Here is a 17,043-nt window from a genome sequence, read left to right as displayed (position 1 = left end):
CTTTATCCTACTAGGAGCATCTGGGAGTTGTCCAAGAGGACTCTTGTGGTTGAAACATTTTGTGATTTTATGACCCTCGTGCAGGCCTCCTTTGCCTCTGTTTGCAGACTCTCCATCGTCCCGCCCCCAAGGGTTTCCATGGTTCCCATCACCCACCCTGCGGCACACAGGCAAATAGATGGGAAGCTGGCCATGCAGCCCAGTGGACAAGGGGCTCCTTAGTGCAGCGGGCCTGGCCCACAACCTAATGGCACCAAGGGAGACACCAAGGCCCTAGAGCGCCAAGACAGGCTTGATGACCCAGTGGCTGGGCACAGGGCACGTGATATGCACATAGTGTTGTAGGAGCACGTCGGGGCTGGGGCTGAAGGCGGGCGGTGTAAAGGAGCCACGGCATCCTGGATCCTGAAGTCTTCCTGGCAATTCCTGAGCAGGTCTGGAACCCCAGTTCAGAAGCACCTCGCCACATGTCTGACTGTCAGCTCACTCGCCCTCGTTGAACTCTGCTCTCCCGGGGCCCTTGTGCGTGGCCCATGCTGTCAGAGGGGTTCCTACTTTCTCTCACTGGACACACTTTGTTGACGGCTGCTCGCCAGGTCTGTGCAGGCTCTGAAGGAAGACGAAGGTCAGGGGACTGCCTGGCTTTCCAGGAGCTTCCTCTCCAACCCAAGGGACAGGATTCCATCAGACAGGGTTAGCACCTGGCGTTCAGAGAACTCCTGTTGTGAGTCGCAGGTGTAGTCACCCTCCGGGTGCCGTTTGCTGAGCCCCTGCACGCCCTTCATGTGTGCTCTGCCCTCAGACCGGCTGTCCTGTTCACTGGGAGGGAACGTGCTGTCCTGAGAAGCCACGTGGCCTTTCCAGGGCCCCCACGTGGAAGTGGTGCCTTGACGTTGAACTTGCACCTGTGTCTGGAGCCCGGCCCTGAGGCCAGGCAGGCCTCCGTTGGTGTCCCAGCGCGCGCCCCCTGAACTGGGTGGGTGGAGCAAAGCGCTGGGCTGGGCTCCGAGTACAGGAGAGAGGAGGGGTGCTGTAGGTGCGTCTCAGTCTCTGGAGACTCTGGCAGGAATTGGGAAAATTGTGACACCAGTGTGCGGTGGCCAGGCACTCCTCTGCGTATTCTATGCCTTCATCCTCTCAGCCACCCCATGAGGTCAGCTCTATTGTCTCCCCATTTTACAGAGGAGGAAACTAAGGCAAAGGGCATAAGTGACTTACCCAAGGTCAGTAGAGAAGCTGGAACTCATGAAGAGGGAGCAAGTTTGGGGCTGGAGGACAACGTGGAGCCTGGAGGGGACAGATGAGTGGCCCGGGGGAAGCGGGGGCAGGGGGAACAGCAAGGGCAGGTCAGGGTGGCTGGCTGGGGAGGGGAGCTGGGAATGGGCCAGTTCCTGCAGGGGCTCAGACGTATGGTGCTCGGGGCTGTGCTGGGGGTCTGGGAGGCTCAGTCCTTATGACTCTCGCACCTCTGTGACCTAATCAGAGAGGCAGGACCCAGGCCATGCACCCAAGTCCACCAGGACCCAACTCCCCACTGTGGCTCCAGCCTCCTTGGCCGCACCCCTGTATTGCCCTAGCACCCCTTCCATGATGCCGGGGCCGTACCCCCATCCCCCAGGCTGGAAGTGGCCTCTCCTGCTTCGTCTCCATTCTGCGAAGCTCAGTCCAAGTTCAGCTTCCCCGTCTCCATACTCAGGATTAGAGTCTCCCAGGCCCAGTGAGGAAGAATCTTCCAAGTGCGTGTGGCTCTGCTTTTCCTTCTCCTCGTCATTCAGCCCTTGTTTGTTGAGCACCTACTGTGTGCAGCGGGGAGACTGAGGCCCAGAGAGGAGATGGGATTTGAACAAGGTCACTCAGCCAGTCAGGGGGGCCTGGGACCGGGTCTCCCCTTGCCTCACCCCCCAATCTCCTGTCACGGGGCTCTTCTCCCTCAGGGAAGTGGCAAGCTGGGCTGAGGGCAGAGGGGGTGGTGGCCCTGCCGGGCTCCCCAGCAGTCAGGAGCCTTTGAAGAGCTGAGAGGAGGGGCTCAGAACCTCTGTCCCCCCATACTCTCCCTGCCCCCCATGGTGGAGAGGGGTTGCTTTATTTCTCCTGCCCCCTGAGCTCTGACCTGTGTGGTATCCATCTCCTGAGAACCCTCCACTTCCCCTCCCCTCCCTCCCCTACCACATCTGTTTCCCGTCAGTCTCCAGCTGCGGTTCCCCCCTGCCAGCCCTGCCCCCCATGAGAAGAAAACACTAATGGGCTTTGCCTCACTGCGGGGGGTGGGGATGGCCCTGGGGTGATCAATCCCAGCTGCTGACTATTTTTCCCTCCGCAGCAGAGGGGAGTCGCCTTGACAGCTTCCCCAACCTCCTCCACCCAGTGCCTGGGCAGGGCTGAGCCAGGACCCGTGGCGGGAAGGGGCGCTGACAGGGTCACGGCCAAGGAGCGGGGATGGCCCGGATGTTGCAAGTGCATTTCCACAGGGACTCAGCTGGTTCTCCTGTTCCCAGCCTGCTCCATCTACAGGATAATAATAGCAATAATACATAATATTAATACTGATCAGCACTGCTCTTTATGTACCAGGCACTGTTCTAAAAACTTTGCATATATTAACTTATTTACTCTTCACAACAACCCTATCAAGGAGGTACGCTTATTAGCCCATTGTGTAGAGGAGAAAAATTGAGGCACAGAGAGGTTAAGTGACTTGCAAGAGGTCACACAGCAATTACAGAGTCTTACAGAGCTCTTTATGGTTAGAAACTACCTTAAGACAGTCATCTCATTTACTTCTCTCCCTATCACACGTACAGCAAATGTTATTAAACCCCCCCAACCCAAGTTACAGAAGGGCAAGCTAAGGTTCTAAAGGAGAAAGTTCTCTCCCAACAGCCCTTGGCAGGTAGGTAAAGCTGCAGGCCTCTGGCAAAGCCTTTAATGTCTTGGAGCCTCGGTTTCCTCATCTGTAATATATGAGGATGTTAATATGCCCCTCACAGGACGTTAGGTTGTATGATTTATGTGGCCGTGCTTTGCAAAGTGTAAACCACAGGGAGCAAGGGTGGTGTCAGGCCTGCTTGCTCTGGTCTCTCTGGCCCCACTTGGAAGACGGGTTCAGGGAGTGGCTCCGGCCAGCATGAAGAGTCCGGGAGGGGAGCTGGACATCAGGCTGGGTTTGGTCTGGGGGAGGGAAGACTTCAGAGCTGCTCACATCAGACCTATGGGGGCCAGCAGAGAGTCTGCATGGCCCCTGTGTGGCTGGGATCACTGGGATGGGCGTACAGGGACCCAGACTTTAGCCCAAGATCGTGAAGTGCTTCTTACAGTGCAGGCAATGGGCTGAGCCGGTGAGCTCAACCGCCAGGTAGCTCTCCAGCACCGGGGTGTGTAAGCCATGCCCTGGGATACTGTAGGTGTGCATCAAGATGTCTGGAGGGCAGGGGATGTGACCTTCCCAGGTCTTTCAGCTTGGAATTATGGCTTCAACTTTCATTGGCCCTCTACCAGCTGGTATTCCCCTCCTATTAGTAATAATAATAAACAGCATTAATAACTTTTATGTGCTAAGCACTTTCTATTTGTGATCTTTCTTGAGTTGTAACAACAGTCTCGTGAGAAAAGTGTTACTGACATCTCCTTTTACAGATGATGAAGTGGAGGATCAGAGAGGTCAGGTGGCTTGCCCAAGGTCACACAGCTCATAGGTAGTTTAAGCCCAGGTCTGACATGAAGCCAAACTCTTTCTCCTTTCCCCTGGCCAGGAAAGCCAGTCATTGAAAGCTTACTGAGATGAAGCCAAGGCTCCTGCCCTATTTCCATGTCTTCCCAGTGTGGCTTTAGGCCTGGAAGCACAGGGATGGGCTTTATGACCATAGATCAGAACCTGCCCACCCACAGTCCATACACTCACTTTCTAGAGCCCTCTGACTCATCCATTCTCTGCTCTGAGTGTCAGCTTCAGGCCAGGCACTGCATAATCAGGCAGAAAAGTTGGTGCGCTACTTTTGAGCAGTTTGCAGCCTGTCCAGGGCGTAGCGCTCATGCTCAACTTCCCTCCAGGACCATTCTGGGTCCTAGTCACTGGCACTAAGGCTCCCTTGGCCCACACCAGCCTGCTGTTCCTGCCCCCTGTCCTCGGCAAGTGGGTCCCAGCTGGCCCTGATCAGCTTCCTTTGAGTCCCCCCGAGTCCATGCAGAGGACCCTGCTACAGGTAGGGGTTCTGGGCTGGGGCTACGGCTGCCAGCCAAGAAACCGTCTGCCTCGGGAGGTGTGCCTAATAACCTCCGTACATTTTCCAGAGAAACAAGCTCGCTTTTGAGAGCCAGGATGCGAGGTACAGAGGGAGCAGGGAAGCCCCCTGCGTAACAGAAATGTGCTTGTACGTGCCAAACGCCACTCAGTCTACAAGCATCTAGACATCTGACTCCACCCTGTAAACAAGCTGCAACAATGGCCCACTTTACAGATGTGGAAACCGAGGCTCTCTGAGGCCACACCGTGAGTGAGTAGCCTCAGAGGTCTGGCAAGTCACCTCCCTTCTCTGGACCTCAGTTTCCCTGTTCAGAAACACCTAGCCACTCCACTAATGGGGCAGGCACTGTGCCAGGCCCTGGGATGTGGGATGAATCAGAACACTGGCTGCTGACATCACAGAGCTGAGGGCTCGCTAACCCGAAGCCTGAAACACTGTGACCCCGTCCAGGTTAAACTCCCCTTGAGCCTTGAGGCCACAGGAGCAGGTGTGGTGGTGACAAGTGGCCCGGGAAGAAGCAGTGGATGCTGGGAATCAGGAGATGCAGCTTGGGTCTCCCTTGCGCTGGGCCTCAGTTTCTTCATCTGGATAATGTCTGTGCCCCGCTGTGCTGCCTCTGTCTCGGGCATTCGTGAGCTTCAGGTGGTGGCTGCTCAGAGAGTACTGGCGGGGGTGGAGTTGGGGGGCAAAGTGGCATCTAGACCTGGTGCTCTGTGTGTAAAACCTCCTCCCAAAGCGCTGGCCCCAGCCCAAGGCCTCAGCCTATGCCTCCCAGGATGCAGGACGCAGGACCCTTGGGTTGCCTGCAGCAGGCGAGAAGCAGGAAGGGTCCTGGGCGCTTTGGGAAACAACCTCTGATTACAGACGCCTGCGCTCTCTCTCTGGGCCCTCCCTGTCTGTCTCCCTCCTCCTGTCTGTCTGTCTGTCTGTCTCGAGCACTCTCTGCCTCTCTCCGCATCTGCCTCACTCTCCCTGCTCCTCTGGTATTCCTTTCTTTCCGCCCCCTCCTCCCCACCCTTGGGCCCGCTTCCTCCTTCCTCTCTACAGAGACCCCTGGAGAAGCCCGATGGCCTGGATGTGTCCGACCAGAGCAAGGAGCACCCCCAGCACCTGTGTGAGAAGTGCAAGGTGCTGGGCTACTACTGCCGGCGCGTGCAATGACCCGGCCGCCCTCCTGCCAGCCAGGAAAGACGCCACCCCCCTGCGTGTCCCCTGTGTGCACGCGGGGGCGTCCTCGCAGGCTTACAGGTCTAGGGGGTGGGCTCTTGGCTCATGTATGTTGACAAACAGTGTTACTGACGTAGCTGCGCCCCCAGAAGGCCAGGTCTCTGCGACTCTCTACGGGGGGCCCTGGGTCTGTGTGGAGGGAATAGGGCAAGCAGAGGTCAGCGCACAGGACCACACAGAGCCCTTGGTGTCCCCGCAGGCTCTCCTCTGAGACTCCCTTTGGGGTGAGCAGCCTTATATTGGCCACGAGTGCACTAAATTTACTGTGAATCCCAGAGCCTGCAGGGGACTGTCTCCCCAAGACCGGCCAGGCCACCTTTTCCCACCCAGAACCTTCCAGTTTGCCCTGTGTGAAAAGCCACTCTTAGAAAGCCCTAATTTTCTGTCTAAGTCAGCACTCATGGCAAGCTGGCACCTGTTCTCGCAGCTGCTGGGGAGCGGGCATCTCTGCCCCCTGCCACTTTGAGCCCCAAACCTGACCGCCTCTGCCGTCACTGGCATTGCACCTGGGCGCCACACCCTGCCCCCCCCCATAGACCCAGAGGTCAGGCATGGGGAGGCACTGAATGTTGGACAGTGTTCCAAGGTGTGACCTGGGGCACATCAGGCAATGCCTCCCCCTCTCCCAGCACATACTACCCCCACTTGCTTGGATTTTGTCAGCCCCATTCCCTTCCCCTCTCCCTCCCCTCCCACCCACGCTAGGGGGCCACCCCCTGATGGAGGCTACAGGACCCAGCAGGGAAGCCACTCTGGCAGGAAGGACACAGGCCTGGCAGATCAAAGACCCCGGTGTTAATGCTGGCCTCACCACCGACACACTGTGGAGCCTGGGAAGGATTCTCATCTCTCTGCTTCGCTTCTAGTTAAGTGAGAGAGCGACGGCAGAGAGACGAGAGGCCCGTTTCTGTTCTGATGTTCTGGGATTCAGCCTGGCTGTGTGCCGTCTCCTGGAGCAGAAAGCTTTATTTGGACAGTATCCCCAGGTCCCGTACCCCCAGTATCACCCGTCAGTCGGTCACTTAAGAAGTCCTCCCCTGTCGCCCCTGCAGGCCCAGCCCTGCCTCTTGTCCCCTACCCTGCAAACGTGAAGGAGAGGGTTTCCCCCACCCCAAGACAAGCTACAGAACCTCTCGTTTGCAAAGTGGGGACAATGATTCCTACCTCCCAAGGCGGGGGGAGGCCTCTTGGCGCTCGCACTGGTCAGGGCGACGTTGTCCTGGCTAGCGGGGGGATCGCCTTCCTCTTCGCTCGCTCCCCAGTGAGAAGTCCTATTTTTATTGTCGTATCACCCTTCCTTTCTCCCAGGGGATCCGGCTGTCAGAGCTGGGTCACTTGATTTTGCCCTAACATTATGCCTCTGTGGAAAAAAAAAATCAGACCACGAAATGGGCCTGAAATTCAGTGTTTACCACGGCTCAAGGACACCCAACCCGTGTCCAGTTGCCTTTTGTTTTCAAATGAAAATGCTTTGTACAACTGAGGAGTTACAGCAAAGTGTTAATCAGGGGTCCAGGGAGTGAGTCGAAGAGATGGAGTTAGTGCATTTGCAGCCAGAGGGCTGCAGGGTAGATTTGGGCGGGGTGGGGGGCATGCCCTCTGAGCATTTAAGAAGGGTGTATTTACTCCAGCCTGAGCCCCGTAGCGGCCTCCCTCCGGCCTGCCCTGACTGTGAACACGCTCACCGCCCCCTGAGGAATCCCTCCCAGCTGCTCCCTGCCTGCTCCACGGCGTCAAGGTGAGCCAGAGTCAGCCTGTTCCAGGGCTCTCTGTCCCCAAGGAGAAGCTGTTACTGTCAGTCATCCTAGTGCCCTGCTAACGAGAACATTCGCAGTGGTGGGCAGTGTGCTGGTCTCTGCTGCAAGGACCAGGTCCCAACACTTCCAGGGACCTGGCTCCACAGGGGGACCTTGGCCTCAGGTACCTGGGCTGCAGTCGTGGGGGAAGCCCACACCCTAGAAAGAACCCAGGCTCCAGACCCCTGGAGGCCAGGGCCTTCCACAGGCCAAGCGGAGAAGGAATATCACCCCCAAGTGACCTTTGCAGTGAGTTTGTCCAGCTGGCAGCCATTGCCCCTGCCATCTGTGCAGAGCTGGCCACCGCAGGGGCTGGGCCCTCCCTCCCTATGAGGCAGCCCTTCCACACCGCCCCCTCCTGCACTGTTTGGCTGAATTTGGGAGCTCTGTGTGCTCAGCGAAAGCCACTGCTGTCCGGGCTGGTGCTGTGAGAATCAAGTGCTCAGAGGGCCTGGGCACCCAGGAGACAAGAAATTGTGTGGTTTTAGTACGTTCAAAGGGACAATCGCTTGCAGTTAGTAGATCTAGCGATCCAGTTGGGAGAGAACGGTGTTTACCCCATATGAAGTATTCAATAGTTCTACTTGTGAATTTGTATTTATTTTGAGTTATACTTGACACAGAATTCCTTTTTTTTTTTAAAGAAAAAATACTATGTGTGTATTTTGAAACGAAAATTCATGGATGTTAAAATTTCTGCATGGTTTCCAATTTTTCTCACAACACTGAATTTGTTACCTTCCCCCGAAAAATCTTCACAGTGATTTTTGTCTGTATATATTTGAGGGCTTTTTTTAAAAAAAGAAAAAGAAAAGAAAAATATGATTGCCTGATTTTTGAGATTAAAGTAAACAAAAAGAGAGGCATTTTCAAAACTTCAGAGCTTTCAGGAGGGCAATAGAATATCAAATGAAGATTTCTGGAAGTATTTTTTGCAAACCTTCTGGTTGAGCTGCAAGAAAATATTTATGGTGAGAACTTTTCTCTTTTTCCTGTTGGTTTTTTTTTGGGGGGGGGTTGATTTTTTACTATGCTTTGGTCTGTAAAAAGTCTGCAACTGAATTACATTAAGAAGGAAATATTGTCTACATAGATTATTATATGAAGTTGGTACATAATTCTGATGAGGAAAAAAAACTTTGCAATTCTTTAAGCCATATTATTGTTATTCTCTGTTGTTTTCCCTGGATAAAAATATCAGTATTAAGTAGCCAGCATATTATTCAAGTGCTTACACTTATTATTAATATGTTCTTGTCTTGTATTTATACATATGTGTATTTGGGAAAGTACTGCCTTTTTTTTAAGGGAAGCTATTATTAGATACTTAGTGAAAAAGGGAATGGTGAGCCCTTCGAGCCTCTTCAGCTGAGGATAACACAGCATTATAATCCATTCTCTTGCACCTTCTTATTATTATTTTGTTATTATGGTTATTAAACTTGTGGGGGGCAGGAGTGTGCCTGGGGAGGAGAGGGCGTGTGACTAACTAGCCCCACCATGGTCGGCCAGCTCCAACGATGGTCTCCTTGGCCTGGTCCAGGGCTCCCAGTCAGCAGGGCCCAAGGATGGAAGAGGAAGCAGGAGGCGGACTTCTCCAGCCGCCCCCTTTGGAGCTTTGCCATCTGAGCCATGCCTCGGTGCCCTATGCTCTTTGAACTTGGATTTGTCACCCAGAGCCCTTACACCTGCCCTCCAACATCTAATGGACTTGAATCTACTCTAAATGAATATTTAATCCAGCATCACTACATCGTAGCCCAGTGTGACAACTAACCCTGGAGTTTGGGAGGCGTCCGGCCTTCGGGGGAGTTCATCGCTCTCTGTTGCCAACCTCACCGTTCGACCTCCCCCACTCCTGTGTGGTGACCCTGTCCGTGTCTGTATCTGTTAATACGTGTGTGTCCAGCTAAAAAGACAAACAGAACCCGTGGGCCAGCTCGGAGGGTGCGTGGAGAAGCCTCCCGACCTCTCCCGAGGGCCGCCCTCGGGATGGCATTCCGTCGTGTGCCTTATTCCTGGAGAACCTGTATACGGCCTACCTATAGAAATATAGCCTTTTCATGCTGTATTAAAAGACCTTTTAAAAGCAAGAGAGGCTCCTGGGTGTCCTTGTTTCCATGGAGCATCGGTAGGGAGCTGAACGTTTTCACAGATTCCGGGGTGCTGAGCTGGGTAGGGGCGGCTTGGGGCTGCCCTTCCGCTCTCCCACGTCTGCAACGTCTTGTCCTTGCCCTGCCTCCACCCAGCCCCCCTGTCCCCAAACGGACACTCTCTCCGGGGCGAGAGGCCCCCCCAAGCGGGGCCCCAGACTGGGCAAGATTGTCGACACATTAAGTCACAGCTAGCTCCGCGATGGGACTGCTGGTGACCATATATAGGAGTGCATCTTCCTCGGAGACAGCGGCCCGAGGCCTCTCAGCTCCAGCCCCCACTTGGCCCTCTCGCCAAGACAGGGATTTGATTTGGGCCTCAGACGCTGGGCATCCCACAGTGAGCAAACTCAAGTGTCCAGGGCCTCCTGGAAAGTCCCCAGGAGAGGGAACAGAGGGCCCTTCTTCTGAGCAAGGACCTGTCTGGGCTGTCTCAAGGTGGGGCTCTTCTTTTTTTTTTTTTTTTTTTTGCGGTACGCGGGCCTCTCACCGTCGTGGCCTCTCCCGTTGCGGAGCACAGGCTCCGGACGCGCAGGCTCAGCGGCCATGGCTCACGGGCCCAGCCGCTCCACGGCATGTGGGATCTTCCCGGACCGGGGCACGAACCCGTGTCCCCTGCATCGGCAGGCGGACTCTCAACCACTGCGCCACCAGGGAAGCCCAAGGTGGGGCTCTTGACCGGGGCCGTAGACGGGAAGTCACGGCTCACAGGGCCTGGAGCCACGGCGAAGCAGGCCTGACGGATCCAGCTGCATACGGAGCCCTGCAGCCCAGGATCAGTGCGTTTGTGGTTCTCAACCTGGCTGCTCACCAGAATCGCCTACGGCAGCCTTGGTCCATCCCAGAGATGCTTGAGAAACCGGCCTGGGTGTCCTCAGGTTCTTAAAGTCCCTGATCAGTCCAATGTGCACGGCTGAGAAACACTGGGCTTTGAAATGGTCCTCAGGGTCCTGTGGGGTGGATGGTGATGGCCGTGAGGAGGCCGTGGGCAGGGGGCGTCCAGCTCACTGGAGGGCATCCCATCCTCGGCTTCAGCCAATTGCTACCATCTAAGAATACACCACCTGGGGTGGGGTGGGGAGTGGTGGGGGGACTAGGCTGTTATGTGAAATTCTCCAGTTTTTAAACTTTGGCAACTAGTTTATTAAATAGCCAAACTACATGTCTGTGGACCAGCCCATGTCTCCATGTAGCCCCTGAGATGGAGCAGAGAAAACAAGGTAAGTCCTTGGCCTCAGGGATCATGGATGGGGGAAGGGTGGTGAACCGGCAGGAACAGAGGCTGCCAACTCCAGGAGCAGGACCCCTTGTCTTATTTGGGGTGCACAGCGAATCCTGGAAGCCATCAAGCCCTTTCCTGCTTATTGGCACAAAGGAAGGATTCACCTCCGGGTGCCTGGCCTCAGGCTGCATGAAATGGCGGGCAGGGCCAGAGGTGGCCTGAGCACAGGTGGGTGTCAGTGCAGCCAAGCAGTGAGCAGAGAGGGGACCCAGCCCAGCAGAGTGGGCGGGGGAGAGAAAAATCACTCCCATGAGGGCCTCTCCATCCACAGCCCAGGGAGGGCTGCGCTCCTGGTACAGGTCTCAGGACACGGAGCCCATCTGTCTCAGTGGCCTGTGCCCCATGGTGCCGGCTTCCAGATCAGCCCTGCCTCCCCTGTCTGGGCGACCCTGGGCAGAGTCCCTGGCCTCTCTGAGCGCCAGCTTCCGCCGGGATACTGTGCGGATAAGCCGGCCCAGGGAACACAAGGCCCAGCACACAGCTTGGCACCTGGCTGGCGGGTGGCAGGCCAGGGGCTGTGGATCTCTTGCTCCCACTGTCTGTGGCTCTGGCCAGAGGTCACCCAGGGAGTCCTAGGGGTTGCCAGGCCGCCAACCCAGGGACCTGGTTCACTTGCTCACTGGCTGAGTACCCCCTGTGCTGGGGCTGAGGTGTCAAGGTTAATGTTCGATTTTCTGCCCTTGTGTGTCGTGTGCATGCACCTGTATTTGTTTTGTTTTGTTTTCCGTGGAAAGAAAACAAACCCAAGGCAAACACAGCCTGCATTTCGACATCTGCAGCCGTGGAGACCAGTAATTCCCCTGGACAGGAAGGATTTCCGGTTGGACCTAATGTCCATGTCCAGGGGCAGCCGGCGGCGGCTGAGAGCAGAGAGAGTGGAGTCCACTGCAGAAAGGGGTGTCGGGGGACCCAGAGGGCAGGGCCCAGCTCTGGGCCCACCCCTGCCTGCCCTCCTCAAAGCTGGTGTCCTCCACAATCCTAACCCCACATTTGAGGCCTCCAGAGGTGGGGGGCTCACTTGAGGTCACCCAGTGGGAGGAACAGGATTTGAACCCTGAGTTCTTACCTCCCAGTGCCGTGTGTGGTTCAGAGGCAGAGCTGGGGCTCGGCCCCGGGCAGCACGCTATGCCCACAGTTGCAAAGGTGGGGCAAGGAGTGAGGGCCCCAGGGGCGGGGGTGGTCTGGGGGGACAGGCAGCTCCAGCCCATGAAGGCCTTGGTGTAAGGAACCAGGCACGGGGAGGGGAGACTGGCCAGTCCCTCAGATCTGGGGTGGGTGGAGGGGGAGGCATGTGGGCTCAACCACCACGCCCTCTCCCACCTCAGCACCAAAACCCCTGAGGACTCAAGGGCCCCTCGTGGAACCCAGACAAGGCTCCTAGCACCACCACCTTCTTGGAACGTGTCCTGACCTGTGAGCTGGAGCAATCAGGACACACTGCAGGCTGCAGCGGACGCCGGGCTGCAGCGAAGGCTCTGTGCTGGCTGCTTCTCCTTTCCCCATCTCCCACTGTCATCGGGCTTCTGCCCTGGGCCCTAGCCACAGGCCCAAGTCTCTCCTGTCCCTCTGGCCTTGTGTGTGTGCTCCTAACAATCCCGGCAGGAGCCAGGGCAGAGACCGATATGGCGGGTGGGGAAACTGCGGTCCAGGGAAGGCCCTAACGCCCCAGACTGGCAGACAGGTCCTCCACTGCACCCTCCCATCTCCACGCTCTGTGCTTTTTCTGATCCCTACCAGAGACTCCAAGTGGATTCCCACCAGCGCTCTCAGGCCTTCAGCAAAGCACTAGGGGCGTCTCCTAGGGGCCTGGGTGGGGAGTCAGGCCCCTGCCTGCCCTCCAACAGCTGGACCCTGGCTCCCCACAAGCTCCCCAAGGTCAGGCATCCAAACGCCACCCCATAGGCTCCCTGGCCCACCTCCCGCATGGTGTTGAGAGAGGAGACACTTTCTACTTGTGTGTATTCCACTTCCGGGCGGGAGACGAGCTCAAGGGAGCCAGGCCAGGGAGGTGCGCGGGGGCAAGGTAGCGGAGGGGGCCTCCAGACCCGTCCCCGCACACTCCCAGCACCCCACCGTCCATGCGTCTGCAGTGCCAATGTGGCCTGGTGCACCGCAGGGTTAAATGTGGAATAAATGAGTGAGATCTGGCCAACGCCCAGTGTGCCAGCTGCTGTGCTCTGTGATCTACATGCATGATCATTCTTGATCTTCACCATGACCCTGTGAGCTGGGTGCTGGGATGAGTACCATTTCAGAGAGGGAAGCCGAGGTTCAGAGAGGTTGAGTGACTTGTCCAAGATCATACGGCTAGAGAAGCAGAGCCCCTCCCTGTGCCCCCTCCCAGCGCCACTTCCCACCCCTCACCCCCCAGTGTCAGGCCCAGGGCCTAGTCCCTGCCTCTGGCAGCTGTGCCACCTGCCCAAGACAGCCACCCAGCGGGGCTCGCCTGCCCTCAGCCCCCAATTCCCTGGGCCCCTCACACCTGCCCAGCCGAGCCCGCCAGCTTTCCTATGGTAGCCCAGAGCCAATAACCACCTAGTGCAGGCCCCATGGTGGTTACTGTAGGCTTGTGCAGAAGCTAAAACTCAAGCCAAGCCCCCCAACACAGCCCCCAACCCCCTTCCACCTCTATCCTTGAAAACATCCCTCCCTTGTACAATGGGAATGGTATTGCCTGCCCACCACCTGAGGGTCCCTGTTACGATTAAACACCTGGGACACGCTTAAGAACTTTTAGCTACTGCACTGTTCATGGAGGGGTGCCAGTCCCCTGGGCCTGTGCTGCCTCTGAAATGCTGCCCCCCAGCTCCTGCGGCCTCCCTCTCCCCCCACCCCCCCATGATTCTCTCTCTGCCTCTGCCTCCTACTTATCAGGCCCTTGAGCCATGCATTCTGGAAACTTCATCCCAACCAGGTGGCAGGAGATGAGGAGCCTGCGCCTTGCCCCCAGGAAGGGCCTTTGATCTGTCTGGTCCTTGGCCTGTAGGCCTTTCCCCTCCCTCTCCGGGCACCCACATCATGTTAGTTCAGCTCTGACTAGGTTTCTGCCTGTTTCCCTCTTGTGCTGCAGCAAGGGACCTTTGCCTAGCATATAACTGGCCCTCCTCTCCCTGGGAACCTGACCCAGCCCCGCCCCACGGTGGAGACTTCTTCAAACAGTTTGGCCCAGATCTCTCTCCTCCGACCAACATCCTTGCCAGCTCAAAATCCCACAGCTTTCCTCTCCCAGGAATCGGCTGGTCCCCTGCTGCCCTCTGGTGGCTAAATCTGAGAACTGCGACTTCCTGCTAGCAGCGAGCCTACATAGGGGACAAAAGGGGAATTTTTTTTTTTTTTTTTTTTTTGCTCCCAAACCTGAAATGAGTCCTCATCTCCCCAGCACAGTTCTATCCAGGTCTCATGCACCTTTACTTGAGGAAAACTGTCAAGTGGTAATATCTGGGTTTTCCTTTCTTGATTATAAAAATAACACATGCACAATGTGAAATGGAAACACCACAAAAATAGGAAGTAGGATGTGAAAATTCTCCTTTGCCGAACCTCCCCCAGAGACACCACTGTCCAGAGTTTGGCCATATCCTTCCCTAGTCTTTGTTTGTACAAATATATTTGTGTTTAATGTACACACACACACACACACACACACACACACACTAACCTAACAGGATTATACTTGACATGCCGTTCTGTAACCTGCTTTGTTCTCATCATCATCTTTCCCTGTTAGCACAGAAATCTGTTTCATTGGACTAACAGCTGATTGTACTCTTTTGTTAGGTAATGTATTTATCGATTCCCTATTGAAGAGTACGGGCATTCTTGTTTTTAAAAATCAATTCTTTTTTTTTTTTTTTCTTAATCACCTTTCTGTTTGGTGCAGTAGGAAGATCTGGGGTCAGGAGAGCTAGGGTCTGACTTGACAAGTCTCAGGCCACTACCTTTGATCACATCCCTGTTCACACCCCCTCCCCAGCCCTCAGTTTCTCCACCTACCCACTGGGGCAATGGGCTCCACCTAGAATCCTTCACTCCAACAATTCCTCTGATCTGTGATTCCACACTGGGTTGACAGAGCCTATGAGCTGCCGTGATGTCATTCATGAAGTTTGGGGGCTGGTGCAGGGAGGGGACCTGAGAGCCCCAAAACCTCTTTTAGGCCTGGGGCCTGGTGAGCACTTTGACAATTGTGGGGAGGAACAGCTGAAGAAAGCTCCAGAACTCTCCATAAAGGAACCGATTTTACTTTATATTTTATTTTTTGAAATAGAGTTCAAGCCTATGGTCATCTTGAAAACAATAAATAAATTGGACTGAATCAAAATTTAAAACAGTGCTTCAAAGGACACCCTTAAGAAAGTAAAAAGACAACTCACATAATGAGAGAAAATATTTGCAAGTCCTATATCTGATAAAGGACTTTTATCTAAAATAAATAAAGAGCTCTTACAACTCAACAATAAAAATACCAATAACTCCACTTAGAAACAGGCAAAAATCTGAATAGACATTTCTTCAAAGAGCATCTTCTCATGTGTCCATAAACACACGAGAAGATGCTCAACGTCATTAGTCATTGAGGGTTTGCAAATCAAAACCTAAATGAGATACTGCTTTGATGTCAAGAATCAAAAAGATAGATAGCGACTTCCTGGCAGTCTGGTGGTCAAGACCTCACCCTTCCATTGCAGGGGGCACAGGTTCAATCCCTGGTCGGTGAACTAAGATCTCACATGCTACATGGCATGGCGAAAAAAAAAAAGGATAGATAATAACAAGTGCTGGTGAGGCCATGGAGAAATTGTAATGATTATACATTGCTGGTGAGAAGGTAAAATTTTGTAGCCACTTTGGAAAACAGTTTGATGTTCCTCAAAACGGTAAACATGAAGTTGGCATTTAACCCAGCAATTCTTACACTATATGTAAAGTGGTACAATATTATTTTCAGGTAATCTGTGATAAGTTAAACTATATATTGTAAATCTTAGAGAAACCACTAAAAATATAAAATGAAGAATTAAATCTAATAAGTCACTACTGGAGGTAGAATGAAATCATTTGGGAGGAAAACACTCAATCCAAAAGAAGGTAAGAAGGGAACAAAAACCATATGGGATAAAGAGAAAATAAATAGCAAGGTGGTCAATTTAAATCTAACTATATTGATAATTAAGTTAAATATACGTGGCCTAAACATTTAATTGAATGGCAGAGTTTGTCAGATTGTTTAAGAAAGCAATGCCACCACTTATGAGTCCGTCTTTTAGCTCTAAATCCTCCCTTTGTTGCCCTGTTTGTGATACTGTAACAGTTCTCTTACCACCTGGAATTATATTAAGCTTTATCAATAGAGGGCACTGGAGAGACACTTTGTTCAGAGTTCTTGTTTCCCTTTAGTAGGTTAACCCATGTTATGGTTAATAATTTTTTTTTAATTTATTTATTTTTGGCTGCGTTGGGTCTTTGTTGTGCGTGGGTTTTCTCCATTTGCGGCGAGCAGGGGCCACTCCTCACTGCAGTGCGTGGGCCTCTCACCACGGTGGCCTCTCCTGTTGAGGAGCACCGGCTCCAGGCGCGCGGGCCTCAGCAGCTGTGGCACATGGGCTCAGTAGTTGTGGCACACGGACCCAGTTGCTCCACGCCATGTGGGATCCTCCCGGACCAGGGTTCGAACCCACGTCCCCTGCATTGGCAGGCGTATTCCCAACCACTGCACCACCGGGGAAGCAGGTTAATAATTTTTTAACATCTTTCTTTCTTTTTTTTTTTTTTGCAGTATGCGGGCTCCTCACTGTTGTGGCCTCTCCCGTTGTGGAGCACAGGCTCCGGACGCGCAGGCTCAGCGGCCATGGCTCACGGGCCTAGCCGCTATGCCGCATGTGGGATCTTCCCGGACCGGGGCACGAACCTGTGTCCCCTGCATCGGCAGGCGGACTCTCAACCACTGCACCACCAGGGAAGCCCCAGTTAATAATTTTTGATAATAAACTTTCCCTGTTAGAATTACTCTGTTGTTTCTGTATCCTGTCTGGACCCTGATCAACAAAGAATTGACACAGGCAGTGGTCCTAGGAGATAACCCCACAAAGATGGGATTTCGAGATTTGTTTGGCTGTGCCCTTGGGCTTGAAGGCAGGGCTGAACTACCTGCCAATTGGAAGTGGGATGATGGTAATTTTTGGCATGCAGTGACATCACAATTAATCATGCTGTCACCTGTGGTTAAGTGATAAGAGAAGCATGTGCCTTGGGAGGACAGGTGTCTGTACACTTGACAGTTACGGCAGTATCAATGACCATAAGGACTATAGTGTGGGATGAATTATTTTGAGCATGCTTGTTTA

The 17,043-nt window shown here is 54.1% G+C and overlaps 1 protein-coding gene across 2 annotated transcripts in view; it reads left to right on the top strand.

The window, feature by feature from the left end:
• The window catches only part of ZCCHC24 (zinc finger CCHC-type containing 24), a 63,054-nt gene extending 53,697 nt beyond the window's left edge, over window positions 1-9,357 (top strand). The window contains exon 4 of one of the 2 annotated variants that reach the window (XM_082634704.1): window positions 5,289-9,357. In XM_082634704.1, coding sequence (XP_082490830.1) covers window positions 5,289-5,402 — 114 coding nt within the window. In that variant the 3' untranslated portion in view covers window positions 5,403-9,357. The other variant, XM_082634706.1, reaches the window with a different exon arrangement.
• Window positions 9,358-17,043: the final 7,686 nt, after the last annotated feature.

Source organism: Mesoplodon mirus (assembly GCF_964341445.2).
Source record: "Mesoplodon mirus genome assembly, chromosome: 2".
Lineage (NCBI taxonomy): Eukaryota > Metazoa > Chordata > Mammalia > Artiodactyla > Ziphiidae > Mesoplodon > Mesoplodon mirus.
Note: the sequence above shows the minus strand (reverse complement) of the source record. Positions and strands in the feature narration are given on the sequence as shown.